The sequence below is a fragment of the Falco peregrinus genome, chromosome 14 (assembly GCF_023634155.1).
Source record: "Falco peregrinus isolate bFalPer1 chromosome 14, bFalPer1.pri, whole genome shotgun sequence".
NCBI classification, from domain to species: Eukaryota; Metazoa; Chordata; class Aves; order Falconiformes; family Falconidae; genus Falco; species Falco peregrinus.
Genome location: NC_073734.1, coordinates 22,545,939 through 22,572,648, shown reverse-complemented (window position 1 = coordinate 22,572,648; position 26,710 = coordinate 22,545,939). Strand labels below are relative to the sequence as shown.

The 26,710-nt window shown below is 38.5% G+C and overlaps 2 protein-coding genes across 5 annotated transcripts in view; one reads left to right on the top strand and one right to left on the bottom strand.

The window, feature by feature from the left end:
- Positions 1 to 25,084, top strand: part of PRMT7 (protein arginine methyltransferase 7) — a 165,435-nt gene extending 140,351 nt beyond the window's left edge. Inside the window, exons 1-17 of one of the 3 annotated variants that reach the window (XM_005233491.4) lie at positions 6,866 to 7,595; positions 8,424 to 8,460; positions 9,850 to 9,999; positions 11,384 to 11,492; positions 11,831 to 11,943; positions 13,116 to 13,357; positions 13,491 to 13,668; positions 14,777 to 14,904; positions 15,708 to 15,849; positions 16,330 to 16,413; positions 17,621 to 17,668; positions 18,845 to 18,934; positions 19,605 to 19,766; positions 22,115 to 22,189; positions 22,934 to 23,094; positions 24,192 to 24,288; positions 24,872 to 25,084. In XM_005233491.4, the coding sequence (XP_005233548.1) occupies positions 7,501 to 7,595; positions 8,424 to 8,460; positions 9,850 to 9,999; positions 11,384 to 11,492; positions 11,831 to 11,943; positions 13,116 to 13,357; positions 13,491 to 13,668; positions 14,777 to 14,904; positions 15,708 to 15,849; positions 16,330 to 16,413; positions 17,621 to 17,668; positions 18,845 to 18,934; positions 19,605 to 19,766; positions 22,115 to 22,189; positions 22,934 to 23,094; positions 24,192 to 24,288; positions 24,872 to 25,030 (2,070 nt within the window). In that variant the 5' untranslated portion in view covers positions 6,866 to 7,500 and the 3' untranslated portion in view covers positions 25,031 to 25,084. Of the gene's footprint in view, positions 1 to 6,865; positions 7,596 to 8,421; positions 8,491 to 9,849; positions 10,000 to 11,383; positions 11,493 to 11,830; positions 11,944 to 13,115; positions 13,358 to 13,490; positions 13,669 to 14,776; positions 14,905 to 15,707; positions 15,850 to 16,329; positions 16,414 to 17,620; positions 17,669 to 18,844; positions 18,935 to 19,604; positions 19,767 to 22,114; positions 22,190 to 22,933; positions 23,095 to 24,191; positions 24,289 to 24,871 lie in introns of those variants that run through there. The other 2 variants (XM_055818950.1, XM_027781075.2) reach the window with 2 other exon arrangements.
- SLC7A6OS (solute carrier family 7 member 6 opposite strand) lies at positions 809 to 6,796 on the bottom strand. 2 transcript variants are annotated; one of them, XM_055818964.1, is made up of 5 exons: positions 6,596 to 6,796; positions 5,320 to 5,694; positions 3,266 to 3,460; positions 2,258 to 2,387; positions 809 to 1,806 (listed from the first exon to the last, which is right to left on the bottom strand). In XM_055818964.1, exons 1-5 carry the CDS (start codon positions 6,752 to 6,754, stop codon positions 1,685 to 1,687), a joined length of 981 nt encoding a protein of 326 aa, XP_055674939.1. In that variant the 5' UTR covers positions 6,755 to 6,796; the 3' UTR covers positions 809 to 1,684. The 2 variants fall into 2 exon arrangements, with proteins under 2 accessions (XP_055674939.1, XP_055674938.1); XM_055818963.1 differs by having other exon boundaries at positions 3,266 to 3,463; positions 6,596 to 6,795.
- Positions 25,085 to 26,710: the final 1,626 nt, after the last annotated feature.

Here is a 26,710-nt window from a genome sequence, read left to right as displayed (position 1 = left end):
TCTCAGTTGACCTGAGTTTCTCCTTGTGTGGAGCAGATCTTGCAGTCACAAGGTGTCGGCTGAAGCAATGCACGCTGCACCACACTTGCATCAGCCACCTGAATAATATGGAGAATATTTGGATGCTTGCACCGACTCCCTGACCACGGTTATCTTAAAAAAAAAACAAAAAAACAAAAAAACAAAACTACAGAAAATGGCAAATGGTAGTCAATTGTGAAGACTAACAAAATGGAGTCTCGGGCTACCTTTATGAAGCAGCATGTGGATTTAAGATAGTTAAATTCTAGCTAGGGAATATTGCACATAGTTGGCAGGTAAACATGTAGGGTCTTTTCTGTATTTAATGAAAACTAGCATTTAGTTATTATAATACAGCTTTTTAATCTAGCATATGATCAGAAGGAATTCGGTGTCCAAGTTGAGACCTCTGTCCAGTGGGCAAGCATAGCTTTTAACGGGGTAGGGTTGTGGCATAGGTCAACGGCCCTATTAACCCTTCTGTGAAACAAAGGAAAAAAATATTTTGCCTCCAGTGCCTTGGCACCACCAGCCAGAACTGACAGACATAAAGTCACTACTGCAACCTACAGCTCATGAAATATGCTCATCTAATACTCTATTAGTTTGTTTTTTGGTTGGTTTTTTTTTGATTTTTTTTTTACAGACTCAAGTAGGAGTGTTGAAATACTTTGTGTGTCCAAACAGGTAAGATTAAGCTGTTTTAAAGATGCATGAATGCAAGTTAAAATGCTGCCATGGCTTCACCTGAACCAACTCCTATGATCTTTAAATGAGTAGAGAAAACTTAGTCAAAAATTCTTTATTTACAAGTTAAATGCACATACATTGTTCTACTCCAATAGTAAAATTATTGGGGAGAGATCCCACAATAAAATGGACAGGAACAAGGCATTTCATATGCTCAAACAATTCTAAAGAAAGTAACTTGAAACAAATTACTTGAAAGTAACTTAGGAACAAATACAGTAGAAAGCACTAGGACAGAGTCCCTTTTTCCATGACTTCCACCTGCCGTCACAGCAGACATGCTGATCTTCTTGTGGAACCTGACACGTAAGTCAGGACCAAAGGGCTGCTGCCAACAGTACCTCCATACATAATAGTCCAGGTACAAGTGCTTGGGCATGCAGCACTGGGGGGGGGCGGGGGGAAATCCTTCAGAACTTCAGCATCACAGAACAGGCAGAAAAATCTTTTAAAGCATGTATTATCTTTTGCTTAGAACAAAAAAAATTGTGTTGTCAAGTGGCCATATTAACACCCATCTGTTTAATACCTACCAGTTGAAGTTGGCAGCTCAGATAGTAAAAGCTTTTACCATTTACTGGAATCCCAGTCTCGTATCTAATGCTCAAGCCCAGTCAGTAAGCATTATAGTGAACCATGCTAGTCACCAACTTAGAAAGCCAGACAGGCAAAAAATTTAGCTTAAAGCTCATCCATGTAAAGATTAGTTTCCTACTGTCCCAATGCGCATAGCTTTTACTGGAAAGTGGTTTTCCAGGATTGTTTTGTGGTTTGGTGGTTTTTGGTGTTTAGGGTTGGGTTTTTTTGTTCAACATGCTTAAGAACAGCCATCAGCAGCTGTCTGGATTTTCAGTTCTACTGCAACAGTAGAATTTCTTCTTTGTTATGCATTTCATCTTCAAGAAAAGGGCTGTTAGTCAGAATCCAGATCCTGGATGTCATCATATCCAAATTCCTGTAGAACCTCCTGTCGATATTTGTTCCATGTTCTTCTCCTGTAACTTTGGTCCTCGTCACTGAAGCTCTCTTCAGACTCTGAAGAAAGAGCATCAACACTTATAGATTATCTCTTCTTTTTAAACTATTAATCAGACTATTTTAAGATTCTTGAGTAACTAACAAGCACAAAGTCTGAACAATGTCTGTATTAGGTGAGGTTTGGAATTAAATACCTGGTTGGGGAGTTAAAAAAGCTGAGGCAGGGTTCCACAAGAATGTGGAACCAAGTCATCTATCGTTCTAAAAGCAAGCAATCCTTTGCAACTGCAGCAGCGTGGAGTTCTTAATTCTGACTTTGCAGAAACACTAAGATAGGTCCTTTGTAGTGCCAAGAAAGATGATCCTTCTCAAAACAAATTTAACCAGTTATACGAGCAGAATACTACCCCAGCAGTGCTCCGTTAGTTGCTTTTTTAGAGATAGTATGTAAAAAGGATGGGATTTATATGCACAGCATGAAAGCAAACAGTGTTTACGACAGGCATACCTTTTTCTCCATCACCATCTTCCTCAGGTAAGAATTCATCTTCATCAGGATAATCATTACGCCAGTTATTTTCATCATTTTCATCATCTTCGTCTTCATACACTTCCCCTGGAACATGCTCATCGTCTACCTGCATGTCAACACACAACATACCATTCACTATAAATACAGACACGCGGCATTAACCAGTTTCTCATCCACCTATGCAATACTATACAGATCATAAAGAGCCCAGAGATACTTATCTACTGCACACATAAGTAATTCTGCAGTTGCAATGAAGCATGCTGCAGAAAAATTTGTCAGTATATTCGCCATAACATAGCAATCTGCTTTACATGAAAAATCAGTTAAGTCATGCATTTACATGTTCCACTTCACCATTTAAATGCTAAAGTTAATGTCTAAATTAATCCTACTCACTTCAGCAGTAATGTAATAGATCAACGAAAAGAAAAGAGTAGCTTCAGGTTCCCGATAGGCGAATCTATTGATCACAGTATCTATATGATAAAAGACTAAAGCTTACATTTAACATCTTAACTCCACAGTCACTGAAAGACAACTCTAATCTTAATAAGAGATATTTTTTTGTAATAAAGTCCTCAAACACTGAAAAAGTTGTCCCCTCCCCTTGTTTGTTTTTTCACTCAACCATATTTAAAACTACATTTTAATTGCTGCCTCCTAATCACAAATGAGACATGAATTACTTAAGTAATGAACATTTGCATTCAGAATTGATTTTGCAATTTGAAGCCAGACAAATTCTTTTGAGTACCTGAGCACTATCCCTTCACTTTTCATTATTACACCATCATTTGCTTGAATCAACAGTAACCTGCAGGAACAGGTTCTGGCAGTTACAAAAAGCCCAACACAAAAGTCACTGACCGTATGTGTAGTGTCTCAAAGCATCTTGGCATGGCAACTTTTAATGATAGGACTTTAAGCATGTTCATTTGTGACCTTGCTATTTAAGGAAGGCCTGTTTTCCCACATCCTTACCAGTTCATAGTCTTCTCTATAGGGCTGTACAGAAAGAATATTTTGGATCCAACCAGGGGCTGATGTTTCCATGCAGTAGATGTCATAAACATACTCATCTTCTTTCTCGTGGTGTTCTTTTTTATGATCTTCAGAAAGATTTAAACGCTCACGGATCATCTCTACTGCATTGCAAAGAATCACATCTGGATCAGTCTTCTGAGAAAAAATAAGAAAAATATGCATATTTCCACTGAAGCCGTGTACACAAAGTCTTATGTTACAGCCAACAGTTTTCTTTGTAAACAGTAGCCAACAGCTAGTTACGGATGACATTCTGAAATCTTAAACCAAAACACTTTCCTACTAGAATGCTGATATTTAGAACATTAGCAATCTAGAACAGAGACACCAAAGAATTTTCCAGTTACTGTAGTACTATTCATCCATACCTTGTTTCAGATAATAGGAGAAAACTTCTGGGACAAGTTCATTAGAAGGTACTGGAGGGGATATGACTAATCCCATAGAACTGTTCATCTGTTTCAGATGACATGTTGGTTGAAAAAACAAGTTTTTAGACAGCTAGTGCTTTGCAGAGCAGTACACTTGCAGCACTGCAGGAAAGATGTGCATACAGCAGCACAGATACTATGCAAGCAGACTGCAGTACACGAAGTGTGCAATGAAAATGGCGCAGATTAACAGGAAAAGGCTGACAGGCCTTACAAATAGGCTTTTCATATCCTCGCTTAAACATTAACACGGAAGAAATTTTTTCATAGTTTCTCCTTCCTAATAAATTACTTGCAATGTGACCTTTACTTGAAAGGTCTACACAGGCAGATTTTTGTTGCCAGTTTTTCTCTGCTAGTGCTTTTCAGACTTACCTTGTCCAATCCACAGTGGTGTCTCCTGAACTACTTAAGTAATTCTGAGGAACAGCTACAGACCAGCCTTTCATTCATGTCTAAATACGTATAGAATGAAAAAGAAAGCTTACTTCTTTCAACCCTTACTGTTAGCTCTAAAAAAGTTGAAAATTCTGATGCTACCTCAGTTTCATTTTTGGTTTTCTAATCAGCAGTGTGATAGACAACAATTAACTAACGGATCTCAAATGCCTGTTTGAACTACTTGCTTAATAGAAAGCAAGAGCTCGTACTAAAGTCTGATGGCAAAGCCCTGAAATAACCTGTAAGAAATGCTGAAGGATGACAGCAGGCTGGGCTCTTGCTCATCCAGGTATATTTTTTAACGCTAAGCAAGTTTTCCTCAGAGCTGTTATGGGCTGTGTAAGTAAAGCATTCACATGCACTTGCATGCACAGAAGGAACTACTAAAGAAAGTGTACACAGCCCTCTTACCTTCTTTTCCATATGGTTATGAGTTTCTAATACAAAATCTTCTTAACACTGTATACAGGGCAACCCTACACAGAAGGCAGAACTTCTGCATACTTAAAACCACGCTAGCTATCAGACAAATACTCCTCCAACTGAAAACATACCTAACTCATAATACCAATGAAAACAGGATATAGGGGCTTAAGCAACCTGTCAAACACCTAGAGTTCTGCTAAAAACAAAATATACAATGAAACCTTATATTGGAATTATAAGGAGGCTCAGAAGTCTTTCGCTTGAGTGAATCTTGCCTACAAGTGACATTCCGAGGCATCTGGGTAGATGAGAAGACACTGAATTAAATTTTTTGTTTTCTAGGTAGCAAGAAGTTAATAAAAAAAAAATCTCAAGAGGTCCACCTGACAGATGAACGTGAGAATTTATACATCAGAACAGGGTACAGGCGGGGGGGGCAGGGAAAGGTGGTACAAGCCCTTCCTGTAGCAGTCAGCTCCACACAGCTGTCTGTCTCAATGTTAGCACTTCAAGATCCCCATGAAAGTTACTCCCTGTACAATATTCTGACTTGCAAATATTCAGTTAAAGCTCCTGTTAAACAGTGGAATACTTACAATGCAAAAAAACCTTCCACAGCAGTCAGTCTGCCCACATGTACCAGTCAACAGTGATACCAAAGCACTTCAAGCATACCTAAGTTCGTTTGCTGACCTGTGGGTTTGCAGCAGTTACACTGGACTCTCCTACCACCTCCTCCTCTTGTACAATATCAAACAACTGGAATTTTCCACAGCAGTCCGAACTCTTATGAACAGCACTGTTCTCCTCCTGCGAAGCATCTTCTGTCGCTTCGGAGTCTGATCTGTCACCATCAATTGATGTCTCGCCATTTATGACAGGTGCAACTGTTTCAGTACAGTTAGGTCGATTGCTGGCTATTACACGATAACGGTTTTCCTTCCTTTTTGCTTGCTTGGAAGAACGGAGGTCCTGAATGATTCGCTGAGTGCTTCCTAAAGAGGGTCGCAGACTTTGAGCTTTGTTTCGAGTGATTGCTTCTTGAATGTATTTCTGAACTGGTTCATTCTGGGTAGAGGAATGAAATTGAAGAAGAATACAATTATGTCATCAACACAGTAAGTCATACTACTTCCTTGAAGTGACTAATAACTACTACTATAGGTGTCTCCTATTTGAGGACTGCAGTACCAATGTTCCTAACATTAAAGTAATTTTTACTACTGCTTTAAGCAACACAACTATCAACATTCTCTCGATAAGGGGGGGGGGGGGAGGGAAAGTGTAAGGTGTTTGTAAATTGTAAGACTTTCAGTTTGATTTTCAAAGAATATGCTTTGTGGTACAGAATAACCCTCCAAACACATACCTTTGGAAGACTGCAATAGTCCTAAATTTAAGGCATAATACCCCTTACAGTCTCTGTAAAGACCAGTTCCCAAGACACCTGTTTTATTTGATATAAAAGGCTGTACAGTGGAAGCCTTTTAGGGCTGAGATTTAGCACCTCAAACAGCAGAAATTCAGGCTTCATTTATCGACTGTTCTGCAGGCAGTAGGTGGAGAACAATCTGTACAGACAAGTCAGTGCTGGACACAGCTCGTCACGGTGGTCGCTCTGTGCTACCTTGCTCCAAGTGCCGGTGTGCTCCTGCAGCAGGGGAGGGAGTGCTGCTTGCCCCTGGCCACCAGAACAGGCCGGCTGCCAGATGCTGCTGTCCGGGCTACCAGCCAGAGCAGCGCAGCCACGAGGGATGCCGAAAAAACCGGCGTAGAGCTGCACTGTCAACCCAGAGAGCGCGTGCTGCTTTCAAACGCCCCTTCAGCTGTATAAAGAACTGACCCGGCAGGATCCAACCGCCGCGGCCCGCCTGACCGACACCAGCCCCGGCCCGCAGCTGCCCGCCTGACCGGTTCCGCACCGGCCCCCACCGGCCTACACCGGCCCCTGCCCGCAGCGGCCCAGCACCTTGGAGGACACGGTCGCCACCAGCTTGAAGAGGCTCCTCTCCACCGGCTGGGCACCGCCGCGCTCCGTGCGCAGCCGTTTGCAGGCGAGCAGCAGCGCCTCGGCCGGCTCCGTCCCGCCGCGCTTCCGCTTGACGCGCAGCACCGCCGACCGCTCCATGGCGCCGCGCGGAGCGGAGGGAAGGGGCGGGCGCGGCCCCGCCCCCCGCGCGGTGCATGCCGGGCAGGCGGCGGGGCGCGTGCTGCGAGGCGGCCGGAGGGGTAGGTGCCGGCGGCCATGTTGGGGGGAGCGGAGGTGCAGCCGCGCCGGCATGTGGCCCTGAGGGGGGATAGGGCCGCAGCGCTGGTTTCGGGCTAGAGATAGCGGGGAGCAGCTTCACCGGCTCCCGTCGCAGCTCCTTCCTGAGGCGGGGGAAGGTCTGGGCTGGCCCGAGGTGACGGTCCCCCCGGTTGTGCTGCTGCCTAGAGTCTGCAGGTCCCTTCTCTGACAGGGTGTGGGGACTGCCTAGAGAGGGTGACCGAACTCCCCCGGCCCGACCTGCATCGTCTCGGGCTGAGGTGTTTTTCTTTGAGAATTTGCTGGTGATTGGTGTTGGGGGGATGCTGAGTTCCTGAACAGGGCTGGGTGATAGATTTGAGCTTAAAACATCCTTAGAGGAAAAGTCTAAGGCAGTCACCAGTGCTTCTGGCCAAGGCAGGTGTAACAGGGAAAGTGAGAGAGTAGGTGTGTGGGGGTGTGCCTGTCCCAGAGCTGAAGTGATGTCTGTAGTTTTCACTGGAAATTTTGTGGGGTTTTTCCCTTGGTTTTTTCCCCATAGCCAGTATTTTGCGTATTACACCACAGCCAAAGTAGCAAAACTGCATGTAACACGTAAATAACACAAACTGAGATTGATCATATTGATCATGAAGACCTTTTGTGGAAGAGCTAATCCAACCACTGGTGCTATGGAGTGGGTAGAAGAGGATGAGGACTACGACTACCATCAGGAAATAGCAAGGTATGCTGGAAAAAGTAGGGTGTTGTTCCACTAAAGCTACAAAAAACCAGCAAACTCAACTTGCTTTTATGGCTATTTTTGTGTTTATCTCTGTAGATGTTCCAAGGGCATGAGATGAACAGCCTGTAGGATAGTCTGAATGTTACATCGCCCTGTGTTGTACAGGGCTGAACTGAAAATGTTGAATTTTGTAAAGTATTGTCCAAGTGGTTTCCTTCTGCTTTTTTTTAAACATTTTCCGAGATGCTTCCCTTAATACTAACAGTAACAACGTTGTAGCAAAATGCATTGCCTAAATTTGTTTTAAATCCCCAATACAACAAATAATTGCCCATTGTCTGTTCCTGTAATAACTTTTGAAGAACTTAATGCAACAGGCATAGAAGCTAGGAAGATTAGATTTTGGTTTATTTTTAAGTAGTGACCCATGAAGAAATGGGGACCAAAGAAATTTAAACCTTGGTAACAATGAGAGATCTAAACTATAGCAGGCTGGCTTTCTTTGCTGTATGAAGCTCCATCTGTCCAAGCTATTATTTCACAGCTGTTTGCCCACAGGTCTGCGTCTTGGGTCCATTGCTGAAAAGAGGATATATGCCAGCAGTTAATTAGGTCATTTATATGCTGATCACTAGATCACTGAAATGACATTATTCCTTAGATCTGGGGGAAAGTTCAGATACTCAAAGAGAATATTGATTATCTCTGCATTTATGGGCTATGGGGACCAGTTGCCTTGGTAAGAGATACCAGAGCTATGTAAGATCTAGTGGTTTTGTCATGCTTTGCGGCATGTAGTATTTGATTGGTTGTTTTTTTTAATTGTAGGTCACGGTATGCAGATATGCTTCATGATAAAGATAGAGTAAGTATAGAAGCAAAAAACTTTTGAATGGTAAGAAAATACCCATTTCCTTTCGCTTGAACAGCTATCACTGCATGATTATACAGGTTTCTCTGAAAACTGAAATAATAGAATTTGTACCTTTTATGATAGCAGAACTACTCTTAGATCAACAGATGCCTTCTTACACCTGACTCTAGTGTTCAGTTGTTCACTGCACAATGATATTTACATGCAGTAGCTGATTTTGCTGTTCTGTTTGACATTTTTGACAGAGTTCATTAGATTAAATTTCAAAAGCTGTAAATGGGAATCTAGACTTTTTATAGTTTTTATAGGGATGTAAGTAAAGTTTATCTTTATTCTTTTATGATATTTTTAGCTCTTATTTACTGCTTGCAATTGAGAAGAAAGTTGAGATGCTGTATCTACAGGAATGATGAAGTCTGGAGTGAATGGTTTAAATGTTCTTTCTGCTCTAGCCTTTTAGTCGACCATTTCATCAATAACCTTTTTAAAGAATTTTATGGTGCCTATGCTACGAGTCTTGAATTCATACTGAATTGAAACATGCTAGCGGGATCAGGCATTTAATAAGCCATTTAGAGACAGCAAGTTGTGTCTTAAGTATAAAACAGCTCTACTGGAGTAATATATGAGAAGTGTTAACTGGAATTATTCAGAAAGGGATCCAGCAGACCTTCCAAATTTATAATGTCCAAAGGTAGTGTACTCTTTGGAGAGGCTTTATTGAATAATTTGCAAAGGAATGTCTTATAATAGGCTGTTATGGAGTAAATAGAAGCATATATTTCAATATGTATGCTGTAGCTGACAGATGACAGCATTTGGGTGGTTTCCTGTTGTTAATGCAGGTATGCTTGTAGCCCCACTCATGGCACATAACCAAAAGCCAGTGTTTATACATGTTTCTTCTCATGTATGAATGTTTTTTTCAGTAGATGTAGAGAGGAATCTGAATCCAAGATATTTTGGCTTTGGCTGTTGTGCTGTCATAGGCACTATATGACTGAGTGGTGCTGCAGGGGAAAAGTAATCAGAAAAACAGTAGTATCTCACATAGATATTATTTACTCTAGAAAATATATTGCATTTGTAAGTTATACATGTGCAATATATAGCTGACTGGTCAATGATGATGTGAATATTGTGATAAAAATTGTTGTACTTTAAATGGATTGATCCCTCCAGTAACATTTGCTTTTTCTAAAAATGACTTTGATGTGACTGTATAGCATAAAGAGCGTCTGTAGGACTTTTTCTAATTATAAACTTATAGTTGGAGGATGCAAGATTTCTATACAAAAATTCAAAGTATGAACGGATAAAGGGTTGCTGATCCTTTTATCTTTTTGCTTCTTTTTCTTCTCTTTTGTCTCTTCTCCACAGAATGCGAAATATTTCCAAGGTATTCGTGCTGCAGTGAGCAGAGTAAAAGAAAAAGGTGAAAAAGCGATTGTTCTAGACATAGGGACTGGCACAGGACTTCTGTCTATGATGGCAGCTTCAGCAGGTGCCGATTTCTGCTATGCAATTGAGGTGAGCATTTGTTACGGGTTACACATACTTCTGCATGGATGTTCATAGTCTCTTCTTAGAGCTTCAGTGCAATTCTGTCTGTATGGTCAATGGAGTGGATGCATTTGCTGTTTTGTATTGTGGCTTCTGAAGTGCAGGCTTGATACTTGTATGTGTCAAAACCAGTTAGGTCTTACAAGAACGTAGTTGAAAAGGTGTAGTACCTTTTTGAGAATGGTTTCTTCAAATGTACGGGTTAAAATTACTAAATTAAGTTTTATAGTTTTCCGTCTTCAATTCTTATCAAAACTCAAGTGTAATATTGAAAACTTTAACCAAGTTTTTGAAAAATGTGACTATTCTCTAGCCATACAACTGATCTTTATACGTTTCAGTTCTTGGAGATGGGTTCTCAGACCACTTAATCATAGCATGGACCACGTCATCATAAAGAGACTGTCCATAAACTGTTTTTTTCCATCTCTTCCTGATCAGATGGAGCATCTCCTTTTTTATTGGCATTTAAGAAACATCGTGATGGTCATTAGCAGCCATTACTGATACTAAGGAGAACAACAGGAACATCTTGGCCTGATTAGTTTTTTTTCAATGCATGTGAAGAAACAAAGGTTCACTTGTTCGTAGGTCATAGTTGAAGAAGTGCTTTGTGGTTTTTATCCAAGTAAAAACCTACATTTTTTTAAATCTAGGATTTTGTCCTATGATCGTTTTTCCGGGACAGTCCTCTTAACATGTAGACACAGGAAGCAATCAGAGAGGGTGGCGGTGGTTTCCAAAGTGGCCACAAATATCTTAAGTAGTCAGATTGTGTGGCTGAGTACAATATTTAAAGTTTTTGAGTTTAAAAACTGGGTATGGACATTAAGCCCTTTTAACACATTCTTCATCATTCTACTATTTTCAAGCTATGTACTCTCTCTGTGCTTTTCCTTCTGAAGGAAGCAAAAATTCTCTTCACAGTTACCTGTTAATAAAAGCAGATATTTGGCATATTTCAGTGCTGGTTGTTTGGGGTTCTTTTATGTCGAGTACATAAAAGTCTCTTGGGGCCTCTCGAGCCATGTATATCTTTAATTTTAAAAATAAGTTTTTTTAATGTAAATGCTAAAATATTCTTAGCATGTATTCTTGTCTTTCATAAGTTAAATTGGAGTAGCTTTTGGAGACAGCTGATGTTATGATTTGTAACAGTGACATTGGTGATCTGAACTTTTGAAGTGAGGCTTGCTGTCTTGTTTCATGGTAATGAACTTCAAACATACAAAAAGGTACAGATGATGTTAAATTTTTGCAGGGCTGAATATACTGCATTTTGCATTGGTGTACTTTCATTTTGGAAAGCTAATGTTAGCTTACCAGTTTGTAATATTCTTGCTATTTACAGGTTTTCAAGCCCATGGCTAATGCTGCTGTGAAGATAGTGGAGAAAAATGGTTTTCGTGACAAGATCAAGGTAATCAACAAGCACTCCACTGAAGTCACAGTTGGCCCAGGTGAGAAAAATAGGCTACGGTTAAAAAAAATGGCAAGTACCTCAAAACTATGAAGGAATATGTCTTATTCTTATTTTCCTTATATTTTTAATTAAAACAAGTAAATCCTTTACTCTCTAGAAAGTAACAATGGAAATTTACTTCAAAAGGAAGTGTAATAGTATTTCAGTAGCCATATGTATTTCATAGTAAAGTTCTAAAGGAAAATAATTTGCAGTCTTCAGTAGGTTCTCTAACAGGAATAATTTTTTTTTAATTACTTGTGTTTTCAGGATAGTATGTTCTTGAAAGACTTTATATAAAGTCTTAATATTACAGTATTAAATTGTGTCTTTTAGATGGAGATATGCAATGTCGTGCAAACATCCTGGTAACTGAATTATTTGATACAGAGCTGATAGGAGAAGGAGCTTTACCAACCTATGAACATGCACACAAATACCTTGTACAGGTAAAAGAATAGATATTGATACTGTGTCACGTTTATCCTTAGAGAAACTCTTCTGGTTTTTTTGGAGCAGGATGGAGAGTGTACTTGATTTAGGCTTCTTTATCCTGTAAATACACCATCTGTGCTAAGTTCTTATTCAGTGAATAATTTATTAGATTCATTCCTAGAACAAAGCTATTGGAGTTCATTTTGTAATTCACAGACTCTGAAATTACACTTACTTGCTTTATGTTAAAACCAATAACTTGCTGGTTAACAAAGAACTTTCAGAAAGGCACCCAGTTGTGATTTGGAGCTTTCCTTAGTAGTTTGTTCCAAGATATTTTAAAAAATGAAATTCTCCTAAATTTGATGGGCTTCACCTCCCAGGCATTTTTGTTTGGTTTCTGTTTTTTTCCCTGTAAGCTCTTTCTACTCCACATGCTTTTTGCCTGTGGAAATACTTTAAACTCTGTAATCAAATGAATAACCAAATTTTTTGACATATAATCTACAGGTATAATTTTAGGACTTTCTCTTTTACCCTGTCTATTTTTTTTCCTTTAATTAAAATGTGGATGGCAAAACTTTTTTTAGGTTTCGTTTCATCAGTTTACATACAAAGGCTATATCAGTCTTAACATTTTTCTGCTCTCAATATATAACTCTGAATTGTAATTAGTCTTTGGTGAAAGCATTGTTCTTGGTTAGCTCTTAGTTCACAGTGTTTTTATTAGAACAACTGTATGTCTTCTACTCTTTAAACATTGATACGAAGTCGTCATTGCATAAATATTTAAGCCACTATTTTTCTTACTCATTGCAATCACAAACTGTTTTAATGTTGATAGTTTAGTCATTTTCTGCATTGAGAAGCTCAAGATAGGCGTCTTATTTCAGAATGAGAATGGAAATGCAGGTTTAACTGAGGTTAGTAAACTGCTGATGTTGCATGGTTAATCAAGTACTTTGGCCTTTCTGAACCACACTGAACCGTATAGATACTTGTGTTTCACGGGTAGGCAAAGTGCTCTGATGTTAAAGAGGTCTCTGAAATAATTTGTGTTTAAGATTTCACGGCTCCCATTCCAACTTTTCTTTAAATTGGTTCACATTTCAATCGATTTAATTCTCACGAATATGTTAGTAAGTCAGATTGTTGAATTAATTTCCCCGTTGTTTTGAACACTCAGGAAGGATGTGAGGCAGTACCTCACAGGGCAACGGTGTATGCCCAATTAGTGGAATCCACAAGAATGTGGTCCTGGAACAAACTGTTTCCTGTTCATGTCGAAGCAGAGGATGGTGAAAAAATTATAGTCTCCCCTTCAGAAATGGAGAACTGTCCAGGTGTTCCTTCTGTTTGTGATATCCAGCTGAACCAGATGCCTTTAAGTGACTTCACTATCCTTAGTGATGTGGTGACGATGTTCAGGTAAGGTGGGCATTGTTTTGTTCATAACAAAATGTTCCTGTTGTGCCTTTTCTGTATTCAGTTTAGGAGGCTAGTGAGAATTTATAAAGAATGCTGAACTATTTCTTTTTACAATTTTCATGCTTCTCTGCAGTGTGGATTTCAGTAAGCCAGTAAGGAGTGCTTCTACCTACTACAGAGTGCAGCTGGAGCCTGTAAAATCTGGCAAGGCACAAATTGTACTTTCCTGGTGGGATATCGACATGGACCCCTCTGGGACAATAAATTGCACAATGGCTCCATACTGGGTAAAATCCACTTCTGCTTTCCAGGTAACATACTGAGCCTTTAGGTACTATCATCAAATGGCACTCGGTAATTATTTTCAGTCAAGGCTGTACTGGGTGTCTTAAGCAGCTGTCCCTTAAACCGTATAGGAATTTTGCTAACGTTTTATGTATTGGAAGATGCTAAACAGGCAAATCCTAGAAATCTTAACTATAGTATATACCCATTTTAGGTTTTCTTTAATGTAAAACTTAAATGTAAGCTTTAACGTAAAGCTTAAAAACTGAAGCTGTCATCTAGATATTTGTATTTTATTTCTTTTATTTCTTCTACTTTCAAGAAATAAAGTTTTCCACATCTTTTTCCTTAATTAGTCTCTATCCCTGTTCAAAATACTGGTCTGTGGTTTGCTTCCATGTAGTACTTCTGTGAAAATTCCAAATAAGTGTTAAGTTTACGGTAGTATATTTATACTCCTATAAAAAAGGCTGGTGTGGCAAAATGTTGGGTTGGTACTGGATAATTAGAGGAATGGGTGATCACTATTAAATCAGATTCCTGTGTCTTTGTGTGAATGTATTTACTAGTAAGATGAACTTAGTCAAAAGGAAGCTACAAAATGATTGGTTGTACTTACCGTGTTTGAGAATAAGATTTGAAACTATCAAGCAGAAAAACTACAGGAATATTTGCAATGCAGAAACTAGCTTTCTGAAACTCAAAATAATTATGCTGTCATATCAGAGTGACACTATGTGATGTTATTTAATGCAGGAGGCTTCAACCATTGGTCACTGTCAGCGATTTAATACAGGTTTCTAACATAAGTCAACTATAGAGATGAAAGAGTATTAATAAATACAAAGTGTATTTTGGATTTTTCATTTGATTAAAATACAGGCTTAGCTAGTCAGCAAGCCAATGGTCTCGGGCATATTCTGTTGCAAGAAATCTATCTAAAGTATGTTTACTCAGTATACAATACTAGTGTTTATTCAGCCTTGCTAACGTGAACAAGATTCTGTCAACTAGTCGTACATCAGTGCTTCAAAGTTACACCCATTCTTACTAACTGATTTCCTGCTATTTGTTTGCTTTCCATTTACTATTTATGAGTTACTTCCTATGGTTTTCTTTATCAACCCTTTTCAGTGGAGAGATCACTGGATGCAGTGTGTATATTTTCTTCCTAATGAGGAGCCAGTTCTCCAGGGTGAGAAGGTGTATCTGACTGCCTCTCGTGATGAGTACTCTGTGTGGTATATGCTGCAGAAAGCCAGGTAACAATACATGTGTGTGAAAAAGGGTGCTATTTTACTCCAAGCTCGAGTATTTGCTGCTCTTAGAGCAGCCATTTTGTAGAAGAGCAAGATAAGATGGTAAAGACTAGAAAATCATTAAAAGCTGCTTCATGGGCAATGCACAGAGTGAAGAAACCATTTAATGCATAAAGCCACAGTTGAGGTTGGGACTACAGGCTCCTGCCTTACAGCTGGTGACATTCTGTGACAGAGAAGCAAAAAACACTCATGGGTGGTTCCTGGAAATCCTAAAATATAGCTCAGCTGAGCTGGTGTATAAGTAAAGGACTGAAATAATTGCCATTCTGTCTCCATTTTCTATTTTCCTAGTCAGCACTATCTTTTTGAGATTAATGCCTTTTGCTCAAAGTTAAAAAGAGCCTAGTCATGTTTGTTGTGATGACAGTAGCAGCTGACATTTGTAAAAATCAGTGCCAGCTTTAAAAGTTAATGTCTGGATTTTATGTGCCTTTCTTACTTAGGAATGCAAACTAATAACTTTTTTCTAAAAGTTTAAAGCCTAAAATACGTAACCATTACAGTTAGCGGGAAAGTTTGGGGGGTACTTGGTTTCCCCTTTTGAAAAAGGTGAAAATTGGTCCTTTCTGTTCTTTTCATTTGGAAATGCAAAGCTACAAAAATGGTAAATTTGAGCAAGTTACAATGAAGACCATATGCTTTAATGTGTTTACTAGGTAAAATGCATAAACGTAGCTGTTTGCGAAAACATATTACTGATGCTGTAGGTAATACTTTATTGATGTACTTTATTTTTTTTCCAGAGGAGAAGAAGATAATAAAGCAGATGATCGTGTTGAAAGTCCTGTTTGTAGATGTCAGGCTCATCTTCTTTGGAATAGACCACGCTTTGGGGAATTAAATGATCAGAACCGAACGCGCCAATACATCAAGTCTTTGATGAAAGTGAGTGCATGTTGCCTGTAGGTTTTTGACTTCTATGATAGATGCATGTATTGTTTTATTTGCAGCAATTATTTATGGAATTTGTTTCTCCCTTGCTAAAGACTTTGCTCACCAAGTACGTTTTGTTTATATCTGCAGATGTGAGTTATATTTTGTCATGATAACTTTGGTATTAGTTTTTTAAATTGTAAGCAGCCATTTTTGCATAGGAATTTGTAGCAGTTTGGTGTATTTGTTAGAAGGAGTATTGGTAGTTGAATAAAGACATGCAATATATTTTTGTGCAAACTTTTTCTGACCTAAACCAAGGGGATTATGTGAATATTTCTTACACTGTTCTGTTGTGCTTGAAGTGGTATCTCCCAGCCCTTATTTGATACAGAAGTGTATAAAGTGGAGAAAAAAGGCCAACAAAATGTCTAGAGTTTGAAACCTTTTCCATCAGGAATAGGAATAACAATGACTATTTATTTTCTGTAGGTGCTGAAAAGTGATAGTGTTTGCCTTTGTGTCAGTGATGGCAGTCTGCTGCCTATGCTGGCTCACTATCTTGGAGCAAAGCAGGTACAGTACTTCTGTTTTTCTGATCTTTGTGTTTTAGCTTGGTATTTTTAGTTCTCTTGTATAGTTCAGCATTTTCAACCATTATTTAATTATTTCCAGTGTCTTTAAAGTGACAAGTGAGAGGTTTCCATTGTGTTGGAATGATGGTTAAGTTCACCTCTGATCACTTTGAAGTTTAGGGAGATAATAATTACCAGTTTTGATGTTTACTAGTGTGTAGCTTTGAATGAAAGTGGCGTTCCTCATTCCCTACTGATTATTCTTTGCCATCTCGTATCTTGTGCTTTTGGAAATACTCTATCGACCTAAATATCTGGCAGATTTTTTTTCTTCTTTTATGTTTGCAATTCCATAATTACATTTATTATCTAGTCAGAAGTGGAAGGTCTGTAACAGCAAGATAGGGAGCAGTAAGAATACTGAGTCTGTGTAAATGAGCTGCCTGGCTGTCTCATTGTGTATATACCTTACTTGTGTTCTCTCATGGAGCTCTTCAAACGAAAATCTGTCATAGTCAGACTGAATATCTGGGAATGTATAATGCAATATCATCCTGGGGAAGGTGCTAGGCAATTCATAGACATAAATAAACATGCAGAGTTGAACCAGTCTTTAGTAGTGGCTAGTCACAGATAGTTACAGAGGAGAGAAAAAATGAACAGGGCAGACAAGATTTCCATAATATTTTCCTAGCCCTGTAGCAGCATATTGCCTAACTGTTCACCAAGTTTAAATAAAACTTAATTTTCTTCTTACTTGAAGAGCCTGGTGTGCTGCATTGCACATCTGAGCTCTTTCCAGCTGATACATTCAGATTGTGTTAAACAGTGCTCACAAGGAGTAAGCACTACTGGAGGTTGATTCAGCACACTGCCAATATGCTTGCGTTTGTTCAGGAGTAAATATATGCCTAGAGCAAATGTTATTACACTATGTGCATCTTAAAAACAGAAAATAAGTATTTGCATTCTGATGTTTTTTTTCTTGTATGGCTGTGAAAACAGCAGTATTTATTTAGCCTGCAGTTACGGGAGGTGGTTTTGTTGTGGTAAAAAAGGTGCATGACAGTGGGCTGTGGAGTAGATGCATGTTTCTTATGAGTTATCTTCATTAGGGCATCAAAATAATTCCTTTGATGTTCATTTACATATTCATTTAATTAAAATCTATAAAGCTAGTTTGACTAACTGTTGTGTGTTTTCTTTAGGTGTTTACATTGGAAAACTCTGCTGTGTCCTGTTCTGTCATGGAAAAAGTGGGTATTCAGTTTTCTGTTAAAGCAGTAAATGAATTCATGGCATTTCTGAGGCCAGAGCTTGATGATAGCTTTGACTGTCCTTGCATCAATTGCTTGGAGGTTAAATCAGTTTAGTGAATGTATTTGATCATACAGTTTGACAAGACTGTGGGAGGTGGGATATGTTGGCAGGGGAGGTGTTCTTATTTTTTCTTGGTATGGGTACGAAGCTTTGTGCATATTCTTGGAGGAGTACATCCCGTTGGAGACACATCCAGTCTCATCACTTTAGCCACAAGCTAGATAGGCCACCGGGGTAGTTGAGCTGAGCAGAGGGAATTCTGGTTGCGTGATCTCTCCTTGCAGATGCCTGGTGGCTTGTCTGCTTGAGCTGCTGCTCTGCTGCCCTCGTTATGTTGGTGATAAAAGCCAAGCTGCTTGTTTGTGATGATCAGTGGAATGTGAGGGCATCCCATAGCTTACACCAGTCTTACTGGGAAAGTAGCACCCAGAAGTTCTTGTCTTCCAGCTGAGACAAACTGGGAATGCTTGCTCTGCTGTTTGGCTCTTAGGAGACAGTAGGCAGTGGGTGTTAGTTAACTGCAGGCGGTGTTTCAGCTGCATCCGTGGGGTGGAGTGCAGGCTGCTCAGGAAAGGCAGCTAATGTCTGAGTGACTGGAAGCGGCTTCCTCAAGTCATTGTTCAGCTGTAGCTGTTTCAGTTGCACTGTGTATTTTGAGAGAGGTCTGTCTCACCCTGCGGCTTAGAAATGCAAAACCGTGAATGGTAGGTAAATTAGGACACAAACCTGGCCTCAAACAGAAGCCAAATACGCAGTGTATAATCATTGCTGAAGTAACTTTTATATTTCTTGACTGTCCTTCCCATATGTTTCAGAGCACAAATAAATGAAGGTGAGGCAACTTTTGTGTTGCTTGCCTTTCCAGATACCTAACTGATGGAATATGTAGGGCATGTGCTTTAGTTCACTGGGTGTGATATGTTGGCTGTAAGTGCATGCACCCTTCAAGAATAGACTTGTATCATCCTGATGAGTTATGGCAGGCAGATTTTGTTAAAATTTCTTTTGGCTATTGGTTTCTTTTTTGTTTATTTTTAATAAAATTATTATTTTGGTATGGGTTTGAGTCTCAACTGTAGCTTTAAGACAGTACACTACTTTTTCTTTTTTAGTTTTTTAAAGCAAATCATCTTGAAGATAAAATTAAAATAATAGAGGCACGTCCTGAGTTGCTGACGTCTGCTCATTTGGAAGATAAAAAGGTATGTTACCGTTGTCCAATACTGAATTTCAGCGGGGTGGTGGGGAGCAGAAAGTGAAAGTGAATCTTGCTTTCCTACTGTGCTCCTGTAACCACAATGAATTCCATTATATCCCAGTTAATATAAAATGTAACGAGTAGATGGTTCAGACCTTGTCCCACTAAAACTAAATGAGACTAAAGACTTGGGGGGAGAGGCGGTTCATTTTGTTTTTGAAAAGGTATGACTTTCCCTTGCTGCATAATCTACACCAGTTGTTAAGGCACTTAAACTGTTTTAACTGCATATGTGCTACAAGGCTGTAACTCTTTCTCAAGCCACTCAGAAGATTGTACTCTATTGGAAGTACTAACCTCCTTAAATTAAAACCTTCCAAATTCTGTGGCTCTCATTACAAAACCTTCCAACCAAAACCTGCAGTATTTTCTCTCAAAATTCGTTGCAGGAAAATTTATTTTAAAATTTTAAAATTTGCTGACTAAAACCACAAAAATATGTCTAGTGTGTAGTGTATGCAGTAATTAAATCCTTATGGAGCAGTAGAAGTTTTTGTCTAGATTACTTCAGTTGCTATATTACATTGTCAGCTACCGAAGATACAAACCAGCCTGTGTTACCAAGTTGTTGTTCTTTATTACAATGCTTTTTATCTTTTCCTTTCTTTGTCAAGATTTCTGTTCTTGTGGGAGAGCCGTTTTTTACTACAAGTTTGTTGCCGTGGCATAATCTGTATTTCTGGTATGCTAGGACTGCTGTGACCAGTCACCTTACAAGTAATGTCACTGTCCTACCTCAGTCTGCTTCTTTGCACATGGTAATTGTGGAGTTTCAGGTGAGATTGTTTAGAATTATCCATTTGATATTTACACAAATCCACTTAATTTTAAGTACAGTTCCAGGATACTTCCAGGATAACGACATGTTTACCTCATATTAATACTGTCCACTTCAATATGTTTTGCATTTACCACCAGAGAGAAGAGTATTTGAAGTCTTGAAAATCAGTTTTGCTATTTCAGCCATCTCTTGTCAGAAAATTGAGTGATTTTACCATGTCAAATGAAAGGACAGAATGTTTCAAAATACTTCTTTAGATTAGAGAGATACTGCTGTAGCATGTGAGAGTTGTGGTTATTTATAAAATGAGATATTCTGCACAATACCATTTTTTAAAATGCTGCTTTATGAGTATAAGACTGTAGGCAGGACTCATAATTGCATGCTCTTTTTTTTTTTAACCTCTTGAGGCTGTGCACGGTTCTAAATTTGAGCACATCTTAAAAATACTTCGAAAGCTTATCTTTTAGAAGTTGTACAAAGGTATAAAAGTTTATACTGTTATTAAGGACTTGGTCAGTGAAGATTGTGAAGAGTTTACCTACAATGACAATGGAAATTAAATAAATACTTTTGTAATTAATATGCAAAATTCTTGTCCGGTAGTGTAAGTGATAGAACCCTTTAGTCTGAAATTGTGTAACTAAAATAAATATATCTTTAAATTTTAAAAAATGCCTATAATCTAATGAATTTTCACATAAACATAATTTTCGGTTTATCTATTAAAAATGGGAGGTTTTTTCTCTGTCTTTTCTTCCCTCTGTCTGGTCCACCTGACAGTTTAGTTTTTTTATCTGGGCCTTCTCTCCCTTAACAGTTTCCTTATTTGAACACTCTTTAACCTTGTGGTCTTCCGCCTTTGATTTGTGCTTGTGAAAATACATGTGTTCTCTCTCTGTCTGGGACTAATCAGCTACGCTGCATGTTTTTACATACCTTTCTGTTTTCTGCAAAATTGTAGAGAATTTCAATATATACTGAGTAAATAATGTAAATCTGAATCTTGTAATAGGAAGCAGATGTTAAGACTTAATCAACAGTAATCAGATTGGAATAAGCAGTTAGTTTTAATTCCATGTTCTCTTACCTAAAGGATTTACTTCCCTAGAACTCAAAGCATTTTTGTAAGGAAGTAGACATTCTCTTCATGTTCTGGATGAGAAAACTGAAGCATGCAGACTGATGACTTAAGATTATTCAACATCTAGTAGCAGAATGTAGAGTAACATTCATGTCACCCAAACCTCAGTTTTACACTTTTATGTACAGGGTTCTGTTTGGGCATGATTCCACGTAGCTATTTTGGTAGAACATTTAACTTGTGTTCTATTACACTATTCCAAAAGCTGTTGCTTTGATTTTACATTTTCTTCTTTGTTCAGCGGTGAACATAGACTCAAATACTAGAATCTGTAGGGTTTTTTAAATAACCTCTGCATTTATCCATTCTTGATTAGACAGGAGCAGATGTAGTGTTGTAAGGTATTCTGTAGAACCGGTTCTGCAGGCTGTGCTATGTCGTTACAGTTAAGCAGTTAGCAGAAGTTGGATCCAAGAGAAAGAATTTGATTAAATTCTTCAGTTACAGACTTTTTAGCCAGTAAGTGCATTTAGGGAGCAGAATGCTACTTAACTGATTTGATAGTTCTATCTATTCAGAGATTCTTTATAGTCACACTAGTTCATGCTGTATTCAGGCATAAATTACAACAGCATTTAGTTAAATTTGTAGTAGTCCTGCTGCTGTCTTGTAAATTTGAGGTTGCCAAGTGCAGCAATGAACAGATAATAAAATGGTCTGTCCACAGCTAGTGAACGTTCCTGTTCTGTTAAGAGACTATTAATGCAGTCTAAGAAAAGGCAAAAGTTGAACTAAATTGTTGTCAGTGGATTGCTAAGGTCGATGAGAGGCATAATATGAAGTAACTAAAACCATTTTACTAATCTCTGGAGTGCTGTAGGGGAGTATGGTAGTCCAGTAGGCTGTAAGATACTTGATGCAGCTGGGAGCACTTCACCTGTGTTGGGTAGTGGAAATAGCGGGGCTGTAAGGGTTTAATCTTGGCAAATCCATGCCTACTTTAAAGTAAACTTTGCATAGAAATAGTAGGAAATGTGGCAGATTCTTTAGAGGAGTTGAAAACAGTGGCTGAACAATTAACTGCCTTGCAAAATATTTTCCCAGAATTATACCATGTTCTGATTGTTGCGCTAGTTATAATGGTTTGGAAATGTGTAGAGTGTAAAGAGTCCTTATTGTTATCAAATGTCCAATCTACAGCTAAATTATTTTAATATTCCCTTTAATAAAGCTAAGCAAAATCCTGTTTTCCTTTTTAGGACTTATGGAGAATCCGGAGTCCATGTGGCACCTGTGAAGGTTTTGACGTCCAGACTATGGATGATATGATTAATGTAAGAATACTGAAAGCAGTTTCAGCACAAGTCTCAGCAAAACAGAATAGAACTCCCCTTAGCTTAAAAAAGTATTCAGTGACTGTTGAAAAACACCATTGGTTTAGTTTTTCATCAGTGTGATGGCTCTTCAGTTCTTGCAAAACAGTAACTGCTGTGGCTTGGGGGTTGGTGGTTCTTTTCATTTGTCAAGCTCTTCAGTACTTTGCACTGTTTTGAAAATACTTCGTGCAAAAAGACAAATACTCTTAAAATTTTTTTCTGAGCTTGAAATCAGATCATCTGGGAGTTGTTCACAGGTGAATCCTGCTGCCCTTACTTGCCCTTGCGGGTACTTTTGAAAGAGAAAAAGGCTTTTTGACATCCAAGAGATTGATATGAAGGGTGAGATTTATTTGTATCAATTTCTAGAGCTGTATTGTCGATATCTGTATTTGAGTTAGCCATTTAAATTGCCTTTATAGTCACTGTGGAGGAGTACAGGCAGTTCTAGAGTAGAATTAGTCTCAAGGGAGGAAGAAAAGTTGAATGCATTGTATTTCAAAAGTGCCTGTTTCTGTTTCACTGCTGAGGACCATATAGCAGTACCCATTAGTCCATGCATGTAGTACATGTTGTGCAATCCTGTCCTCTTGCGTCGTTGTTGCTTAAATACTTTGGGTTCAGGACACATAATTAACTTGAAAACAAGGACTGTTTGCCTTTGGATTGTTTTCAGATAGTTTTATTACTTTCTTTCTTCAGAATTCTCTGAATTTTAGGGAATCCAAGGAAGCAGAACCTCACCCTCTGTGGGAGTATCCTTGCAAGTCACTTTCTGACCCCCAGGAAGTTTTGATATTTGACTTCAGAAAGCCTGTACCACAAGACTGTCTCAGCACAGAGGGTTCTGTAAATCTTTTACGGTGAGTTTTCGTGTTGCAATATTCTCATCATTATCCATTTTTTTACTTCATATTCAAGCTCTTTGTGTATTACAGTTCACTAGTGGGAACATACTTGACAGTTCTTAATAATGTGACCTAAAGTAATGGAAGTTGCTCTGACACAGATTTCCTGTGGCTATTCACAATAGGCTGTAACAATAAGGGTAATTTCTCACATAATATGCCTGTATTTCAAAAATAACATTTTTCTAGAAGTCGGTATTATTTAAAACTTAAATAGTTTATAGTTTGGAGAAAATAAGCCATTGTCTGGATGTTTTCAATCCTTCTGTTTGTTCTCTGTTGCTGAATTCTTGCGGGAAAGTCTCCTATTTAGCTTTCCAAGCGATTCTGTTTAATAGCTTTAAAGTGTATGCTATTCCTCCTTTTAACTGGGACTCTTGACAGTCATCTTGCTATTTGTCACATGTCTTCTGAGGTATTTTCCACCATGATTAAAGATTGTACTTAATTCTGTTCAAACTGGAAATGCTGTTAAGAAAAAACAGGGGAAAGTTATTTTTAACTATCTAGAGCTTATGTAACTCAGAAACTGCTGTAATTTTATGTTTTCTCTTTGTGAAACAAAATTCAAGGTTTCACAAAATCCAGAAACATCTGCATGAGGCCTCTGTGCCTTACAGGTTGTTGTATTCATAGGCAATGCTAGCATGACCTCTGCTCCTTGTGGAGCAGACACAGTGAGATGGTATATGTGGTAAATATTTCCTCAGAATTCAGAAACTACAGAAGCCAGGGTCTCCTGAAGGAAGTACTCTCCAAATATGACATATAATCTGTGCCATGTTATCAAGTGCCTGTTAATTGACTGTGGTTTTGAGCAGATTTAGTTATGACATAGTCTCCTTTTCCTTGTCTCTTTCAGATTTTGTATCTGCAGATACTTTAAAAGTTGCTACCTATTTACCAAATAATTCAGCTGTTCAATTTTTTTTTCAAAGAAACAAGTTATTCATGCTTTTACAGCTCTCACCCAACTTACATGAGGAATGAGGGCAGCATTTAAGCTGTCAGTATTGTGTAAAGTAACAGGTTTTGATCCTCCACCTCCCCAGGAAAGGAAAGAGCCATGGAGCAGTTCTGTGGATGGAATATCATCTTGCTGCTGATATCTCTGTTAGTACAGGACTGATGCAGATTTCTAATGAAAAGGTATTTCTTCAATGTAATTTGTTATGTCAAAGTCTATAGGATTGTAGTGCTGAAAAAATGGTTTCTGTTGGCTGTGCTTGGTTTGCATAGTGCTTTTTGTTACACTGTGTGAATAACGTGTAGACAGAACTAGTAGAACTATCTGTTCATATTTTTGGGGAGAACAGGACATGTGCCTTAAAATGGGAGTCTGAATTGGATCCAGATGCTCCCATAGTTCCCATAGTTCCCATAGAACTACATATCAGAACTTAAATATGATGCTAGCTCAAAGTAGAATTTATTCTTACAAATCGTTTTCTCAGCTTAACAGAAACAAAAGTTTTGAGGGAAGGAGTAAGTATTTTTGGTATTGTAAATACTCTTTGACCAAATCTTGGTTTTTTCCTCTATGACTGCACCTGTGCAGTGTAGCATATGATATCTCAAGTTCTGTATTCCTTTAATGGAATGGGTGGCAATGGAAGCAATAACTATCTGGTCATTGTATACTGAACTGAGAACAAGAACTCTTACTGCATTATTACTGTCCAGTAATAGGATTGTAGTTTTGACTGCTTTCACTTTTAACTCTCTCCTGTAGGGAAACTGTGAATGGAATCCCCACTGCAAGCAAGCTGTCTATTTCTTCAGTTCTGTTACTGAACCAGAAACTCTATCAGACCTTCCTAGTGCCATCACATACACTATAAATTTCAACACAAAGACAGGAGAGATTGCCATGGATTTTAAGCTACTGTAAAATACTTTCCCTTGTGTTCCTAAATTATAATAAACTTATATAGTATTTTTTGTATGGCAGAGGGATTTTTTTTTTGTTGTTGTGCTCAAAGAGCACACTGACTGTTTTGAAAGATACTTTAAACTTTTTTTGGTTTTGTTTTCAAAATATATAGTTGGGGGTGTAGAGAGGAACCTTTTCTTAAGGACAGGTATTCCTAACAGGGTTTATATACATATACACACATACTTGTTACCATCTGTTTCAGTGTGAAAGTCTGGTATTTTGGGGGTTTGAATAATGTTATGGAGCTGGAAAACAGTTGACTTTACTGGTTATTGCTTGGCATATCAATGAAGACACTAAACCTTATGCTAACATTAGATAAAAGTGAATTAAACGCATATATTTCTAGGCTTTGCTTTTGTCACTGTAAGATGAATGGAAAGTAATCTTCAGAGTGCACAAAAAGAAATCCCATGTCAGGCTACATATGTGTATTAGTGCACTTAATAGTGAGAAGGAAGCCGTTTAGCTGCTCACAGACTTGTGTAAGTTGTTGCTAGTATTAAACTGAAATGATGCACTGATGTTCAGATGGAGTCTGAGACGCTGCATTTTTCTGAAGAGACATTGGCCAAACAGGGGCCAAAGTCAGGGAAAGCGTAACTGGAGATTCGAAAATGTACATAATCAGGGTAATTGGAAGTGACAAACTGATGGTAGTCTGACTAGAAATGAAAGCAAGAGCTGTAGTCTAAAAACAATTGCAAATCTTTAAAAGATATGTAATATGCATTATATGATCAAAAAATGTGGCCTTATTGCATCAGAGGTCTAAGTAATATCTGCCAGTTTAGCTAAGTTGTATGTTGTTCTGTAATAGCTTATGTCCACAACTGAAGATTTCTTAGTTGCATTCCAAATCATGTTGGCAGAAATTGTAGTGTGTGACCATACGTGTGCAATGAATTCTGCTTTAGATGAACAATCAATTGGTGTATCCGTTTTGTATGTGTGACCCTATTAAGGGAAATAGAAAATCAATGTACTGCCTGTCCTAAATTCTGTCAGCCAGCCACAGCGGTAACTGCTTACCAAAGCTACTCCGATTTCCTCTGAGCAGCAACTTCAGCGTAGTGAAAGGAATGCCATGAAGAAGCCATGAGGGAGAAGGAGACTACTCTGCTTTGCTTTCCTGGTCACCATGATGCGTAACTCTGGTGAGTAGGAATTTCTCCTCTTTCTCTTCCTAAGAGTGTGATACTTACAGACCTGGAAGCCATCTGAAATATTCCTAAATTTTTCAGAGCTGTTTTCCTGATGAAGGTCTTAATAGGTGTAAGGAAGCAATGAAATACATGACTGATGGTTTTCACTAGAACAGAAATCCTGCAGCTCCTGCTGACATCTGTGGACTGCACTTTGCAAAACTTTACTTTCAAGATGCCTAACTTCAGACTCTTGTTTCTTATTAACATGGCTGGAATATGGAGGTTACTGTTCATTAAACAGTTGTTCCTAATTTTGCTACACTGTGCCTAGCCCACAGGAAGTATGGTGGCACAAATCTGTTTGTTACATGTTGGGAACATAAGCTGTATGATTTTAAAGGGAACAATAATATGGCCAGGCCTTTTAAATGGTAAAGGCCCTTTTTTTTTTTTTTTTTTTTTTAAAAAGTTGGGGGGGGGCAGGCAC

Excerpts from the sequence above, each read along its gene's own strand:
- SLC7A6OS (XM_055818963.1), bottom strand. The coding sequence starts at position 6,754 with ATGGAGCGGTCGGCGGTGCTGCGCGTCAAGCGGAAGCGCGGCGGGACG. Across the intron at positions 5,695-6,595 it reads TGGCGACCGTGTCCTCCAAG|AATGAACCAGTTCAGAAATA; the intron begins GTGCTGGGCCGC and ends TCCTCTACCCAG. Across the intron at positions 3,464-5,319 it reads TAACTGCTGCAAACCCACAG|AAGACTGATCCAGATGTGAT; the intron begins GTCAGCAAACGA and ends ATTTTTTCTCAG.